Raw genomic sequence first — 15380 nt, forward strand, 5'->3', positions numbered from 1 at the left:
TGTAATCTGTTTTTATGAAAGATTAACTTTTTCTCCTGAATTCCACCGTAGGTTCTTTTTGGCAGGTGCCAAATTTTAAAACACTTCTGTGTTACTCGCGGCTTCTAACAGTTCATAACTTGCTGCGGGTATTTGCGGATGCTCTGGTAGCCCAGTTAGTAGACTGCTTTTGGTGAGTGAAAATCTTGGTTGGGATTGTGGACAAAGATTGAATTCTTGGTAAAGCCTGGGGCTATGCCCCCAATTAGCACATCCAGGTTAACAAACACAAGCCCTGAGCAGTTTTTTGGTCCTGAAGTTCCCCTTCCATTCTTAAGATGTGAGTGTTAAAGCAGATGGAGGGCTCAGGAAAGTTGTAAATTGAGCAAAAAAATTGACTTACTGAGCATGAAAAGTTGATCAGCAGTTCCATTTACATTTTTAAAAATGTGTAAGAAAAAAAGAAGAAAGGAAATAAAGGAAGGCAGGAAGCCAGGCACACAGGAAGGAAGGCACGCAGGAAAGAAAGAAGGAAAGAATGAGAAGAAGAAAATTAAAGGAAAAAAAGCCCAGGTGGGGGTGGGAGGTGGGGAACACATCAGACTCAGTCTTCAAATACAACCACCGATTTCATAATGTGGTAAATTTTAATATTAAAAGTAAATTGTAAATGTATCTTTATAAACAATATGCATAAAATAGATCTATTATTCTAAAACCCTTTCTTTTTAAAATGCTTTTTCACAGTAAATTTTTTAGGTGTCAGATCTTCCCTCAAAATAATAGTGCAACTGGAAGAAGGAAAACGTTGTCAGTGAATTAGGACTTCTCTGCTAATACAAGTCCTTGTATATTTCCTGTAGGAGTGGGTGAAGACTCATGTCTGTCTCTGTTTTCTTTATTACTTGCAATAGCTGCACATGTTCTGTTACAATCTGTCTGAGGTCTGTCATTTTCTGGAGCAGCTTGGCAAAGAGCTGAGAGGACTCTGGGTGGTTCAGCTTGAGCTGGAGCTCCAAGGCTTGCAGCAAGTTGTCTTGTATGTCCTCAATGGGCTTCACATTCAGCAAACCTGGGCGGTCTGGGGAAGCAGAAGAACAGGAGGTTCAGTTACAAAATTCTCTGGCACCATGTCTGAGGCATATTCAGCCAAACTACTCACCGGTCTTTTTGTTGGTTTGCTTTGCTTTGGTTCTGAAAGTCAACAGGGAGGGTAAGTAGATAGCGGGCAAGAACTGCATACAGGAAGATGGAATGAAACCAAGACTACTAGAGCCCTTTCCAGGGGCATTGTTTTCCTGGCCAGGACCAACTCTGTGTGATGAGTCGACATAACATGGTAGCAAGGCCATTTCCTCGCCAGACTGAGGACTCTTCTGCCAGTCTGCTCTACTCACTCAGAAATCTCATTTTCAACTTCTCCTTCCTGATGAGTCTATGTTTTACAACCTCCACTTACTTTTTCACCATAGCTTTAAATATGGTTTTTAAAACAAGCTTTGTCTTCTTTTTTTGCTTAATGTAGCATACATGTATTTTCAAAGAGACAAGACATAGTTTTTATATACTGTTACAGTTTAGAAGGATAGACTCTCCAGATTTTAACAGAGGTTTCTTCTGAGTGGTGAGGTTGCAAGTAATTTTCAGTTTCTTCTTTATACTTTCTTTCCTTTGAATTTTTAAGTGGTGAGCTTAAATTACCTTTAAATTTTTAAATGTTATTCTTCATGCAGATCTTGTTAGATGTATCCTTAAATACTTTATAGTATTCTTCACTTTATTACTTTACGTTTATTTTTTATAGTATTCTATACTTCTTTTTGTGATGTTTTCTAATATATCCCAGCTGATGTTTAGAAAAATTATTAATTTTAGCATACTGAATCTATTTCAATTTCTTGAGCTCTCGTCAATTCAAATAGTTTTTATCCTGGATTTTTTTTTTCTATTTTGGATAGACAATTACATCTGCAGATAGTGACAGTTTTATTTATTTCTTATTTTCCAGTGTTTACACTTCTCATTTCTTTTTCTTGCCATAGTTCATTGGCTAATATTGCTAATACGGTATTAAATAATAGTAGTGGTAGGAGGATTCTTGTTTTAGTCCTAATCTTGAAGAAAATGCTTCTAATGGTTTACCACGAGTATAATATTTACTATATATTATGGTGGATATGTTTTACTCCTGGTTTTCTAAGAGTTTTAAAGTTTTTAATTTGTTTTGGTCAGGAATGCTGTTGCATTTCATCAAATACTTTAAAATTTTTCCTACCAAAAGAGATGACCATATGGTTTTATTTTAATCGAGTATAGAGAATTATATTAATAGATTTCCGTGTATCCTTGTACTTATTTTGCTAATAATATACTTAGGGTTTTAAAATTTGTAACTGTGATTGGTCCAATGTTTGCTTTTTTGTGCCATCCTTTGCCTGCTCTGGTATTAAATGTTAACTAGCCTTATAGACTGAGTTGAGAAGTTTTTTTTTTATTTTTCTGTTTGTATGTAGTAATGATCTCTTCCTTGATGGTTCCTTGGAATTCATTGGCAGAACCATCTGAGCCTGGAGGTAAATCTTTGACTACCTTCAATTTTTCTTCTATAGACTTTAGACTCTTCAGGCTTTGTACTACTTATAAGTAAACTTTTACTAATTTATATTGGAATACAATTTTACATGATATTCTCTTAGAATCTGAAATTGTAATATTTTTATTTAACCGAATGCTTTTTATTTGTGTATTCTCTCATTTAAAAACCTGATTTGCCAAAAGCTCATCTATTTTTTCCTTTTTTAAAACACAGCTTTTGGTTTTACTAATCCACTGTTTTTCTAAAATGGTATTTTGTTTTCATTTTAACTAATTCATTCTTTTAACTTTCTTTAGATTTATTTTTTTCTCTTTTTCTAGTTTCTTGAATTGAATGCTTAATTCATTTATGTAGTTTTAGTGTTTCTTGTTTTTTGACAGATACATTTGAAGCTCTCAAATTTCCTGTGAGTGTCACTTTGGTTTTACTCCATAGGCTTTGTTAAGTGGTACTCTCATAGTTCTTTTCTAAATAGTCTATTTTACCATTTTGATTTCATGTGTAACCAAAGAGTTATATAGAAGAGGGTTTTAAAATTTCCAAGTGGAAAGTTTGGGTGTTTGTTTTTGTTTTCTAGTTTCTAAGTTTTATTTTCTAATTTCTAAGTTTGTTGCATTGTGGTTAGAATACAAGGTTTTCCCATTAAGGCTCACCGGAGGGGTGAGGGGTTTATGTACAACATTCAGAACATTCACTTGATACCCTGTATTGATTCCAAATTTTAGCTTTTGAAGTCTATTCACCTTCTTGTTCTAATTTTAGCCCTCTTCCCCTTCTCTGTAAAGCACTGAGTCTTTACTTACCTTGTAATATCCTTCATCCTCTAGCCTCAGTTTTTGTTCCAACCATATTAAGCTATTTCCATACCAGGTCCCCCAAACATCCTATGTTCTGTCATAACTCTGTGCTTAGGCAGATTCTATTGCTCCTGTCTGAAATAGTCTGGCCTCCCCTTCGACCCATCTTACCAACTTCTACCTATTCTTCTAAATATAACCCGTGTCATTATGTCCCAGGAGTCTTCCTTGACAGTTTCCCTTCCTCTCCCGTTTTCCAATCCCCTTTCTCTGGACCCCGTAACACCCTCTAAACATCTCAATCACTACTATATTAGTAGATGACATTTATTGACTGGTTATCATTTTCCAAAGATTGTGCTAAGGGCTTTATACACAATATACCATTTAATCCTCACAATAACTCCGAAGTCAGGGCTTTATGTGAGAGAAAACAAAGATTTAGAGGAAGGAGTAATCTTGCCCAAGATCTGGCACTTGCTAGTAAATGGCAGAGCTGAAATTTGAATCAAAGTCTGTCTGATTCCAAGCGCTATACAGTATTCACCTCTCATTATTTTGTATTATAAATACTGATTTTCTTGTTTGTATCCCATACTAGGCCATGAGGTGTCAGAGGGCAGAAACGAAGTTTTGATCATCTGTGACCAAGTGGAAACATAGGAAGCACTCAGTTGGCTGAGTTAATGAGTGAGAAGGTTGTTTTGGCTAGGAGTCCTGGATTGAAAAATACACAAAGAAAGTTACTTCTGGCTTAATTCCCCCTCCCCCCTAACTTCTCTAACATGTCCCATTGACTGGAATAAGTATGCTTTTTTCTTTAAATTTCAGCATTTAATTTTGGAACCATCAGCAAAAATCTCAAACTCAGAGAATGAGACAAATGATTGAGTCCTGGCCTAGAGAATCATGCCCCTGGAAGAGTGGCACCTTTCTGACAGTTGCTATGCAATGATGAACACCCCTGATACTGATACTTCAAGGAAAACCAGATCCTGGATTGGTGCCTTTCGTTTAATGATCGCTGATTCTCCCTCTGAACAAATGGTCCCGATTCCAAAGGCCCGTGGCAGCGCAAATGCACGTGCATCGGAAGTTGGCAGTATTTTGTGTCAAGACAGGTGTTAAATGTGGCTCCTCCATGGGCTGGGACCGCACGCCATGCGTGGAACCCTGTGCTCACTGGGGCACTGGCTCCTTAGAGCCTTTTCTCCTTCCTCCTTTCTCTTGAGCAGCATCAGTGGGGTCAAAACTTCTGCTGAAGAGATTACGCTAATCTAGTAGGTTTCATTTATCATGACAGTTCAAACAACCAAACCCTAAAGTGCAGCTGATAAGGCTTGCTGGAAACACTTAGATTTACTACAGTGTAATGGAACTAGTCCCCCTCCCCCCCGCCCCTGATCTCAGAATGGAGAAGGATCTGGTTTGGATTTTCAAACCCCTCTTTGGCAAGTTATTACGATGTGATAGATGAAATTTGGCTGAAGGACTGAGAGTTTGTGGCCATTAATTCATATTTTCTCCAGTGACAAGTTAGATCATCTATAGATCTGTCTCACTGTCCTTACTGAGCTTTCAGTCAAGGGAAAATGGAGTGCAGTACAGTAGAAGAAGTAGTATATTCTACTTTTAGGTCTTTCACTAACCAGCTCTGTGGCCTTAGGCAAACCTGTTAAGCTCAATTTTCTCCTCTGTAAATGAAAAGGATTGGACTAGACAGACGATTTCTAAGACCCTAACTCAAAAGTTCTAAGCTTTATTCTTATGTGTAATTCCCTTTACATAATGCACATAATTAACTGGGGAAATAAACTCAAAATCTAATTAGAAAAGTATATTAACAGGCTTACATATTAAATTTAGGACACTTGGCTTATTTAGAAAAAAAAAAGCTTCTTTTGGTCTTAAGCAGTCCCTAGGGTCAAAGGGCAAAAGGGATTTGTCAGGGTTACTCCCTACCCTCTCCCCTCCAATCAGCTCTAGACCTTCCCTGCTCCCCTCTCCTACCTTTCTCTTTCCACTTTCCTTGTACTCACACCCAAACCCTTACTGAGCTGAACTAGGTACCACAAATGTGCCATAGAAATCTGCCTAAACACCTAGGGCTGTCCTGGGCCTTTCCCTTCCCTGCCTACTCCCCATCAGCCCAGTGCCTGCCAAAATATTGAGACCTTCTCCCTGCACCTTGCTGAGGGTTAGAGTTGAGGTCTAGAATAGGACCAGGGTCAAGGGACCCCATTTACTGGCCTAGGCTGCCTAGAAGGCCCTTTTGGGAAAGTGTGGATTGACTCATACTCCAGGACACAACACTCAAGGAAGCTGGAGTCAATTACTGGGTTCTTACTCCCCAGGCAGCAAAGAATTGGGAAAGAAACCTTTCCGGTCTCCATTCACAGAGTGCTGGAATTGATTAGAGAGCATTGTTGATTATGGGCAAATCCACCAAGATCCCATCGCATCCAGATCTGGTTCAGCTTATCTGAAGCAGATTCAAATTTTCTTGACCCTCCTGGGATCTGCCCACCTGGGCCAGGCATTTCCCTAGCACAGATTTTCTCGGGAGGCGTCTTAGTCAGGGATCCAGATGGCCACTGTAGTCTTCAGAAGGAGAGGCAGAAAAACTAAAGTGGATGGTTTTCTCTCTATTCTAGGAGCTGCTGTAATGGCTTTTCCAATCTCCCTACTGGCTTTCTGATAGACACGAGTAATCTGAAAAAGACTGTACCCAGGGCACTGAAAAAAAAGAAGTCTGATAGCTGGGCAGCTGTAAATTGATCCACAGGTTGTGAAAGACCTTAGGTGTGGGTGAAAACTGAAAGGGGAGGCACGGCTCCTTAGGGAACCTGGCACTTGGTAGTCTCACTTCCTTTCACAATTCCTTCCCAGTTTCCTTTATTCCATTGCTTCCTACGTTCACAGGTATGTTAAAAAGAGCCATGGATTTGGAAATTGAAGACTTGATTTGAGCCCTGTCTTTGCTCTGCTTAGTTTCCTTGTAACTTTGGACAAGTCATCCAATCTTCCTGGGTTTTGACTTAATTTTTAAGACAACAAATAGTATTTCTTTCCTAAGGTCATGGTGAGAATGAGTTAGGTAAAGGAACTTCATAAGATATAATTATTTTCTGTGTTTGTTCAAATAAAGGCAATTTCCATAGGAATGGGTCAGGAGCGTGAGCAGGGGTAGGGTGGCATAGTCACAGTTGGGAAAAGGAAGGTTTTTGAGCTGTTACTAGTAAGAGCATAAATTCAAGAGTGCAAGAAAATAATTCCTGATGCAGACACACTTGGGGGTTTGGGCAAGGTCCCATCTTGTAGCTGAACGCACGCAAGGCAGTTCAACAACAATAAAACAAAGATATGCCAGAGCCCAAATTCACTTGTTCCTTGTAGAGATGGTGTTAGGAATTCTTTGGTACACTTCTGATCTAACCATCAGAATCATGGCGAGCATTAGGCAAAACTGTGAACTCAGCTAAGTTTATCTTTGGGAAACTACGGTATGGCTTGTAGCAATTCCCTCTCACCATCTTACCTTTAGGAAAAAGTAATGTAAGAAAATTTCACATGTGTTTTTCTTTTTCATATTTAAATTTGAACTGGAGCTTGATCAACTGTAGGGATTCTTAACTTTAGTTACACATTAAGATCATCTGGGGAGATTAAAAACATGCCAACTCATACCTGGGTCCCATCTTTAGAGATTCTGATTTACTTGGCCTGGGGTATGACCTTCAATATTTCTAAAAGCTGCCAGGAGATTCTAATGTGCAGTCAAAAGCAAGCACTACTGGTTTCGGGAGAAGCAGTTGAAATCCCAACCTTAAAACTTACTTGCTGGGTAATCTTGGGCAAGTTTCTTAACCTCTCTGTTCCTGTTTCCTCGTTTAAAAAATGAAGACATAACAGTAATCCAGCTCATAGTGTTGTTGAGAGTATTAAATGAGGCAAGAGATGGAAAGTGCTTAGAGTAGTGTCTGACACATGGTAAGTTAGCTGTTTCTATTTGTCGTAGTATAACGTAACTCGCCTCTTTTCACTTCTTACCTTTCTTTTCCTCTTATTTTCTCCAATTTTCTTGGGTCCTTTTTATATCTTTGCTGTTTCTTTCCCCATAATTGCTCCCTTCTTGTCAGCCATCCCTCCTGCTCTCCCCACCGCCACCGAAGTTTTTTTTTTTCCTGGACTGCACCTTGCTGACGATCTGATACTAGGAATCGTCGCAGGGCCAGCCTAAATTAATTAGAACCCTGAACAATGGATGATTTTAGGAGACATGGAGTTGATTGCTATTATCAGGGAAAGGGAACAACACAACTTAGAGAGCTTGTAAATGCTTTACCAAACAGAGAAAGGACATCTGTAACAAGTACATTCTGCCATCGACGCACATGTTGCTGGTAGACTCCTTCATTAAGAAGTGGGTTAACATTCTAACATTTCCCTTTTTAATAGTTTAATAAATGCTTTCTCTGTCTATGTCCAAATGATAACTGCTCTTCACAACAATAACACATAGGATTTGGTTAGGATGGTGGAGTGGGGTAACCTCCACCATGAAACCAAGCCCAGGCAATATTTTCCTTTATCTGCCCACTAAGTAGCAATTCCACACCAACTCTCCTCATCGCAAATGCTCAACTACCACCTCCAAAAAGCCCCCTCCCAATCTACATCACAGAACACAAAGGCGTCTAGTAACCAAGTGGATAGCACTTTCCTCTTTGCTGTGTTCAAAGCTGGTCACTGTTCAACTGTACCTCTAGTGAATTAAGCTTGGGCTGATTTATTTCCAGGTTTTTCAGAATGGAAATGGGACTTGAGACTTCTGTCCTGCCCTTGGGACATCCTTGTTTTTCCTTTCTCCTTTCACCCTGAGGTTAGGGTCCTCTTGTTGTTCTAGTCACTGGAGGTCACTCAGCTGAAGCTCAGTCTTTGGGTCTGCTCCCTCCCCTTTTCTGTGTCAGGACCGGAGAGCAGGGTATCCAGGTCCCCACCCAAGGGATATAGATAAATTTCTGCTCCTTCTATGTCTAGCACTGGCTCTGATCAGAACTGGAAATGGGCGGAAGGTGGAAAGCAGAGGAAGAAGGCTGGAGTGGGAAGGTGAAGGGGAATGATTTCTTCTTTCTCATCAAGCCCAACACACTCATGTTCCCAGTCCAACTACTCTTCTTTACTTCCTCAATCCCTACAGATGCCAACAGCAAACCAAAGGTACCCAGCAACAATACAAAAATAAAAAGGGCCCAAGTACTAGTTCTCTGCAACCCCCTCCTCTTTTTTTCTTTTCCATTGTTCTTGAGGAGAACCTCAAAATATACATGGACTCTAATTTCTCAATATGACCTCTCAACACATAATGTCCCTCAAAACTTAATCAGAATCCAAGGAGTGTAGAAACCCACCCTCCTCCTCCTATTTCCTATCTCCTTCAGGGCAATGGGGTTGAGTTCTCCTCTCAGCTTTTCAGGCCCCTCTCCCTTCTCTAGTATCTCTTTCCCTTGGGGTTTTGTTCTCAATTCACAACTAATCCCCTTAAAGTGATAGCTGATAAAGGGATAAGTTGATATCTCCCTAGGGGTATTTCTATTATAATAAGGATTTTAAGAATGTCTATTGGTGGAAATAAGCAATGTGACTGGCAGGATTGAGTGGAGCAACTTCAAATTATATCATACAAAGGAAAAGGGAAAATTAACACGTATTGTGTGCTTAACATATTCCAGGCATTATGCCAAACGTTTCACATAATGTTATTTCATTTACTTAGGGCACTGATAAGGAATTTAAGGCTGGGGGAGGTAAGTAATTGCCTGAAGTTACACATCTACGAGTAGTTAGCAGTGGAGTGGGGGTTTCTGAACTCAGGGCCGTCCACGAGATCCGGAAGCTTTCCAATGCCCATCCCACCTCTTCTGGTTTACTTCCTGGTGAAGCTGGCAAGACCCTTGAAAGGCGCCTTGCATGACTCCTTCACTACCTGCAGTGGCCTCTCGGTTAGGAGTGACTCGAACCAGTCCTCGGTTTCATTCTTCCTCACTTACAGATCTGTCTGAATGTCTTGGTGAATCGTGCCACTCTGGAAGGCTGCCTGGGGTCACCCAGAGTTTAAACACACATTGTGAGAACCCAAAATGATAAAGTACTCCAAAAAGCGGCCCACTGACTGCCTGACTGAACCTTTTCCAAGACTGCCGGTGTGGTGACAGGAATGACTCAGCAGTTTGGCTTTCAATCCCTTGTCTGTCTCTGAGGTCAAATATAATCGTTTGCTCACTCACTAAGATGATTCTCTAGCCTACCAGGCCTGGGGTGAGAAGGGGATTTTATTTCTGAAGCAGTCACAGATAAAGGTGCTTCTATAGTCTACAAATGACAAGAGCCCCTGTGTGTGTGTGTGTGTGTGTGTGTGTGTGTGTGTGTGTGTGTGTGTGTGTATTTTTCAGTTTCTCAGATGATTCTAGTATGTCATCTTCTCCCAGTCCCCCAGACCCCCAACCCAGCTCTCTGGTGTTTAGAATTTAGGTGCCTGTAGAGAACTTATAAATATACTTCACCTCTGTCTAACCTAAGTCCACGAAGTTATGAAAAGAATGAACTAATGGGGACATTTCTAGATAACTCAAATTGAGTCATTATTCAAAGCCATACTGGCCACCTGACAGGGTTTTCCCACTGGTCATGGCAGCATGGTGGCAGGAGTAGGGTAGAAGAAGACACAGGATAGGTGCCCATTAAGTATTTTTCAATTAGTAAATGAATGCTATTCCCCTCGGACACAATCATGGCCTAGATGGGGGATATGAACCAATAACACTCCTCGACGGTCCTGCTTAAGGCTTAGTCATATGAGAAATCAGATGTTCTTGTTTATTCTCAATATCATGAGAAGAGCCAGAAAAATAACTTTCACCACTTAGACACCAGCCCAAGTCTTCTTAAAAAGCTGTATGGATAAGGTGGCTGAGTATTTCACGGGCATAGGCGAGTAGAAGAAAGTTGGCTTATTACGTACGGTTCATAGTATTTTTACACCTAAGTTTTGGACTTTTTGGGTTTTGTCTCCTCCCAGTTAACTAGTAAGGATGATGCTAACAAAGACGTGGGGGCTCCTGGGCCATGCAGAATCAGAGGCCACCTCAGCTGGGGTTTCCTCAAGAAAAGTGCAGGCCCACTCAGGCACGTACAGGCTGTCTTTTGTTCCAGAGGAATGCTTTATTGTCCATTCGAACTTGTAGAAATAGTTCTGCAGTAAAATGGGAAGACTACACATGAGCTGGAAATATCCTCAAGATTTTGAAGGGCTAGGGGTGAGGAAAAGATGGGATATCCCCAAACCAAGAGCCCCTCAAATTCTGTGCCTGTGGAACGTTAGTGTTCTGTGAGCTGGAGTGAAGTGGTCTGCTGCTGCAACTGAACAAGTGTCGTCTTGATTGTTTGTTTACGATGGGCAGGAAGGAATGAAGCTACTGGATGACATTTTAACAATTTAAAATTTCTCTCATAAATTCTTCTGCAACCACTTGTGTCTATTAGAACCTGGTCTAAGACGGTATCTGATTAAATGTGAATGTATTTATGTAGTGACTTAAACCTTATTGTCAATTTTTGCGGGAAGCTCTATAAACAGCGATGTTATTTCCAGGAGTTACGCTACCTGAACAAGTTTAAGAACACCTGCCACCAGGCTTCAATGTTGTCACTGAGCCCTGTTCCTTCCCAGAGCAATTTTCAAACCTAGGGTGTAATTTTGTTAGTTAGATTAAAATGGTGTCTCAAGAAGGGCTTTGGATGTTAGTAAGCAATATCTGGACTATATAACCTGGAAATTCTTGATTAGAATATTTTGAGGCTGGGTCATATGGTAATTCTAGTCTTAATTTTTTTAGGAACCTCCACACTGCCTTCCATAACGGCTGCACCAATCTGCATTCCCACCAACAGTGTATGAGGGTTCCTTTTTCTCCACAGCCTCTCCAACACGTGTTATTATTTGCTTCGTTGTTGACGATAGCCATTCTGACTGGGGTGAGGTGACATCTCATTGTGGTTTTTATTTACATTTCTCTGATGATTAGTGATGTTGAGCACCTTTTCATATGACCCAACAATCCTTCTCCTGGGAATATACCCCAAAAATCAGAAAACACTTATCCACAAAGATATATGTGCTCCAGTGTTCACTGCAGCTTTATTTACGGTGCCTAAGACATGGAAACAACCAAAGTGTCCTTTGATAGATGATTGGATAAAGAAGATGTGGTATATATGCACAAGGGAATACTACTCTGTTATAAGAAAAGATGAAATAGTGCCATTTGTGACAACATGGATGGATCTTGAAATTATTATGCTAAGTAAAATAAGTCAGACAGAAAAAGTCAAGAACCATATGACTTCACTGATATGTGGGATATAAAACTGAAAGCAACAAAGGAACAAGACAAACAAATAAAGAAAAACTCATAGACACCAACAGTTTAGTGGTTACCAGAGGGTAAGTAAAAGAGGGTAAAGGGGGTGAAATATATGGTGATGGAAGGAGAACTGACTGGGTGTTGAGCACACAATGTGAGATATAGATGATGTATTGTAGAATTGTGTGCTTGAAACCTATGTAATTTTACTAACAATTGTCACCCCAATAAATTTTAATAAATTAAAAAAATATATTTTGAGGCAATATGGAAATCAGTAGTTTTGGAAAACTCCCAAAGAGCTCCAAGACCAAGGTAGCTAATTGGGACGCTTCCACATTTCAATGCACACGAGGCAGTAGTAGTTAAGGGCGTCAGTTTTAAGGCCAGAGAGACCCAGGTCTGAACCCTGGCTTCATCAAGTGGTAGCTCAGTGACCATGGGCAAGTTGCTTAATCTCTCTAAACTTCTGTTTTCTCCATCTGTAAATGGGGATAATAATAGACTTTGTAGAGCTGCAGGCAAGGTTAAACCAAGATTAGGAATGTATGTAAAGTGCTTAGCATATATTCTGGCACCCAGTATTCAATAAATGGTAACTATTATTAATATCTGATTATTATTCATTCAACACGCATTTATTAAGTACTTATTCTGGGCCAGGTGCTGTGCTTTGATTCTATTCTAATTCCAACAAATTTAAAAGTCTGAATTTAAATCTATCCATCCATCCATCCATCCATCCATCCATCCATCCATCCATCCTGTGTAGTCATGACCAAGAGTAAGAAACAGGGCCCCAGGTTAATGACCTGATGAGACTAGCAGTTATCCAATATTTCATAGGATACCAACTCTTCCTTGATCTGCAAATGTATATCTATGAGAATACGTCCCCCTGTTGTACCCTATTCAACCTGCCTATTCAACAGCAGACACGCACGTGATCACTCCAAGAGCAGCTGTCCAAAACTGCTTCACAGAGAAAAGAACGTGGCTGGGGTTGCTAGAAAAAGAAGGAGCTGCGGTATCGGTTGTTGGTGCAGCTAAGCCAGACTTAAGAGGGTAAATGAGGAGGCTGGATGACTTGCCATCTATGGCCATTGTATCAATATTTATAGCTCCTCTGTCATTAGGATGGGGATGGCAACCTGCCTAGAAAAATACATTGTAAAATCCAGTGAATTTCCTCCTCTATATCTTGGAAGTTTGGGAAGAACTGTAATGGATTCCAAACTGTTTTGAATTAACAAAAAGAGCTTTTTCCTGTTTCAGAGTTCCAGCTGGAACCCTCCTATGCTTTTTCTTCACCAAGCAGCAAATGCTCAAAGGGGCAAAGTGTCCAATGGAGTGTCCCGGAGCTTGTCAGCTTTACTGAGCTTTCCACTTGGCTTTGGTTGCTGGGTAGGTTTGGGGAGTTTGCTGGTGGTGCTGGCAAAATGCTGTGGCGCCAGTTGCAAACATGCCCTTGCTGGAGGCAGTTTTATTACTCTTGACGGCACCCATCCAGTCGATGAGACTAGAGGCAGCAAGGAAAGCTATTACTCATTATGAATACCAAGGAATAAGGTATGGATTATGGGTCCATCCATATCTTAGTACCATGCAGGGAGTGCAAGTTGCAGCCCTCAACACAAATGTCAAGGAGTTGACCATGATCCAGTAGCCAGGTAGCAGAAGGCAAGGTATGTGACAGACAGGGCACTGGGAGGTGACAGGACACCTGGGTTTCAGTCCCAGTTCCACTGGTCACGAGTTGTTAGATATTAGACAAATTGCTTAAGTCTATGACCCTCTCTTTTCTTTCTATGAAATGAGAATAAAAATACAGGAGAATTGCCAGGATCTAATGAGAGAATGCATAGGAAATACTCTTAACGTGGACACGGAGTTTCTGTCCTTTGTCTGGTTCTAGAGAGTTGATGTTCTTTTTGGTCTCATTCTTGCCTCAAGCTCAGAGGAGAAACACTTGAAGAACTGGGTCATCTTTCTCAGCAACCCTGGGTTGAGAGCTGAGTAAATAGTAGAGATGCGAAGCATCAGGCCAATCTAAGTACCAGATCTAATAGTATCAGCAGTTTCGAGGGCTCGAGTTGAGTGACAGTGATCTTACTATAGCAACTTCAGCTTCCTCAGCAAACATTTGTTGGGTCAAGTCAGATACTTTCATCCAAAAACTCCCCTTGGGGTAGTCGGGGTCCCTGCTTTAATCTCCTCAATCCTTCCCACCCCACTCTTACAGCATGTCCATCGCCCCATTCTTCCTTCACTCTAGGGTCATAGTGCCTTCACCAGAATGAAGCTCTTCTGTGACGCTAAGGCTCACTCAGAATGAGGTCAATGGAGCTCTGTCAAAAGCCCTTTGTTCCCAAAATCACTAAAGCTATCTATAGACTTTAGAATGAACTGTGGAGGAGAAAATAATCACTCTTGTTAAGATCAGGTAAGATCCGAAATTTGGCCAGTGGATCAAAACCTCTTGCTTACATGAATGTTTTCCTGTTTTGGAAAATTCGATGGGGAAAAAAGTTAAAACTAATTGAGAAATTATATGTCATACTCTAATAAAACCACAATCTGGGATACTGATCTCACCATTACAGATGACTGGGATTCTAATCTTACTGGAATCCAGTCTTTGGATTGGGAAGGATTTGAGTTCTTTCTCTGACCTGCACCCAATCAGCTTCTCTGAGTAAAAAGAATCAAATTCCTGTGTGTTGAACAAACATGGGTTCCAGTTTATTCATATCTATTCTTATCTATGGCCTATGAGTAGACTTCGTTTACAACAGCAAACTTTGATTAGGGAAGTATTTACCTTTTGTGATACGAGAACTAGTTAATGGTAAGTTCCATTTATTTTTTAAAGAAGTCTAAAATTATTCATAGGCTTTTCTTCTCATTATAACCACAGATACAAGATTTTAATAATCTGTGGTTGGTTGCTACTTTCAGATTTCTTTACCTGTCGTGAGGACCCAATGAGGTCTGGAAATTGGTCACAGTGAAGACAGTCTGTGTAAGGCTAAAAGAACTTATTTATACAGCATCTACATTTACAATGGCACCATTTTTAATTTTCATAATTGAAAGCCAAAGCTTGCAATATCCATTGAATTGAATCAAGCTATTTACAGAACTGTTTTTAGCCAGTTAATGAAAATTTTAAAGGTCTAACAAATCACTGGTTTTTAAATAATCTAGCTTGAGAATTATGGACAGTAATGGCACTTTTCTAGATGAAGCCACACTATTATATCACATGACCATAAAACGACATTTCTCAGGTTCAAAAAGCCCAGAATTATTATGACTGTTTCTTGTCTAAACCTTTCCTGGTTAGCAAGTAAGCATCTTTGAATGGCTTATTTCAAATGCCTCCCTTAATCTCTGTGGGTATGTAAACTGGTACAAACTTTATGGAAAATTATCTGGCAATGATGTAACGAAAGACTTTAAAATATTCATAGCCATATGCCCAGCAATTCCACTTCTGGTCATTTGGAATAAGAAAATAATCTGAAAGTTGAACAGAAATTTACACCTAAGAATGTCCACTATGGCAAAATTTGGAACACATTT

The 15380-nt window shown here is 40.2% G+C and overlaps 1 protein-coding gene across 6 annotated transcripts in view; it reads right to left on the bottom strand.

The window, feature by feature from the left end:
• Positions 1–607: 607 nt before the first annotated feature.
• The window catches only part of PPARG (peroxisome proliferator activated receptor gamma), a 123452-nt gene continuing 108679 nt past the window's right edge, over positions 608–15380 (bottom strand). For all 6 annotated transcript variants that reach the window (XM_019732688.3, XM_074312974.2, XM_074312973.2 and 3 more), the window contains one exon: positions 608–1060. In XM_019732688.3, the coding sequence (XP_019588247.1) occupies positions 813–1060 (248 nt within the window). In that variant the 3' untranslated portion in view covers positions 608–812. The remainder of the gene's footprint in view (positions 1061–15380) is intronic.

The sequence above is a fragment of the Rhinolophus sinicus genome, chromosome 5, assembly GCF_057876585.1.
Source record: "Rhinolophus sinicus isolate RSI-liver-muscle chromosome 5, RSI-T2T, whole genome shotgun sequence".
Taxonomy (NCBI): Eukaryota; Metazoa; Chordata; class Mammalia; order Chiroptera; family Rhinolophidae; genus Rhinolophus; species Rhinolophus sinicus.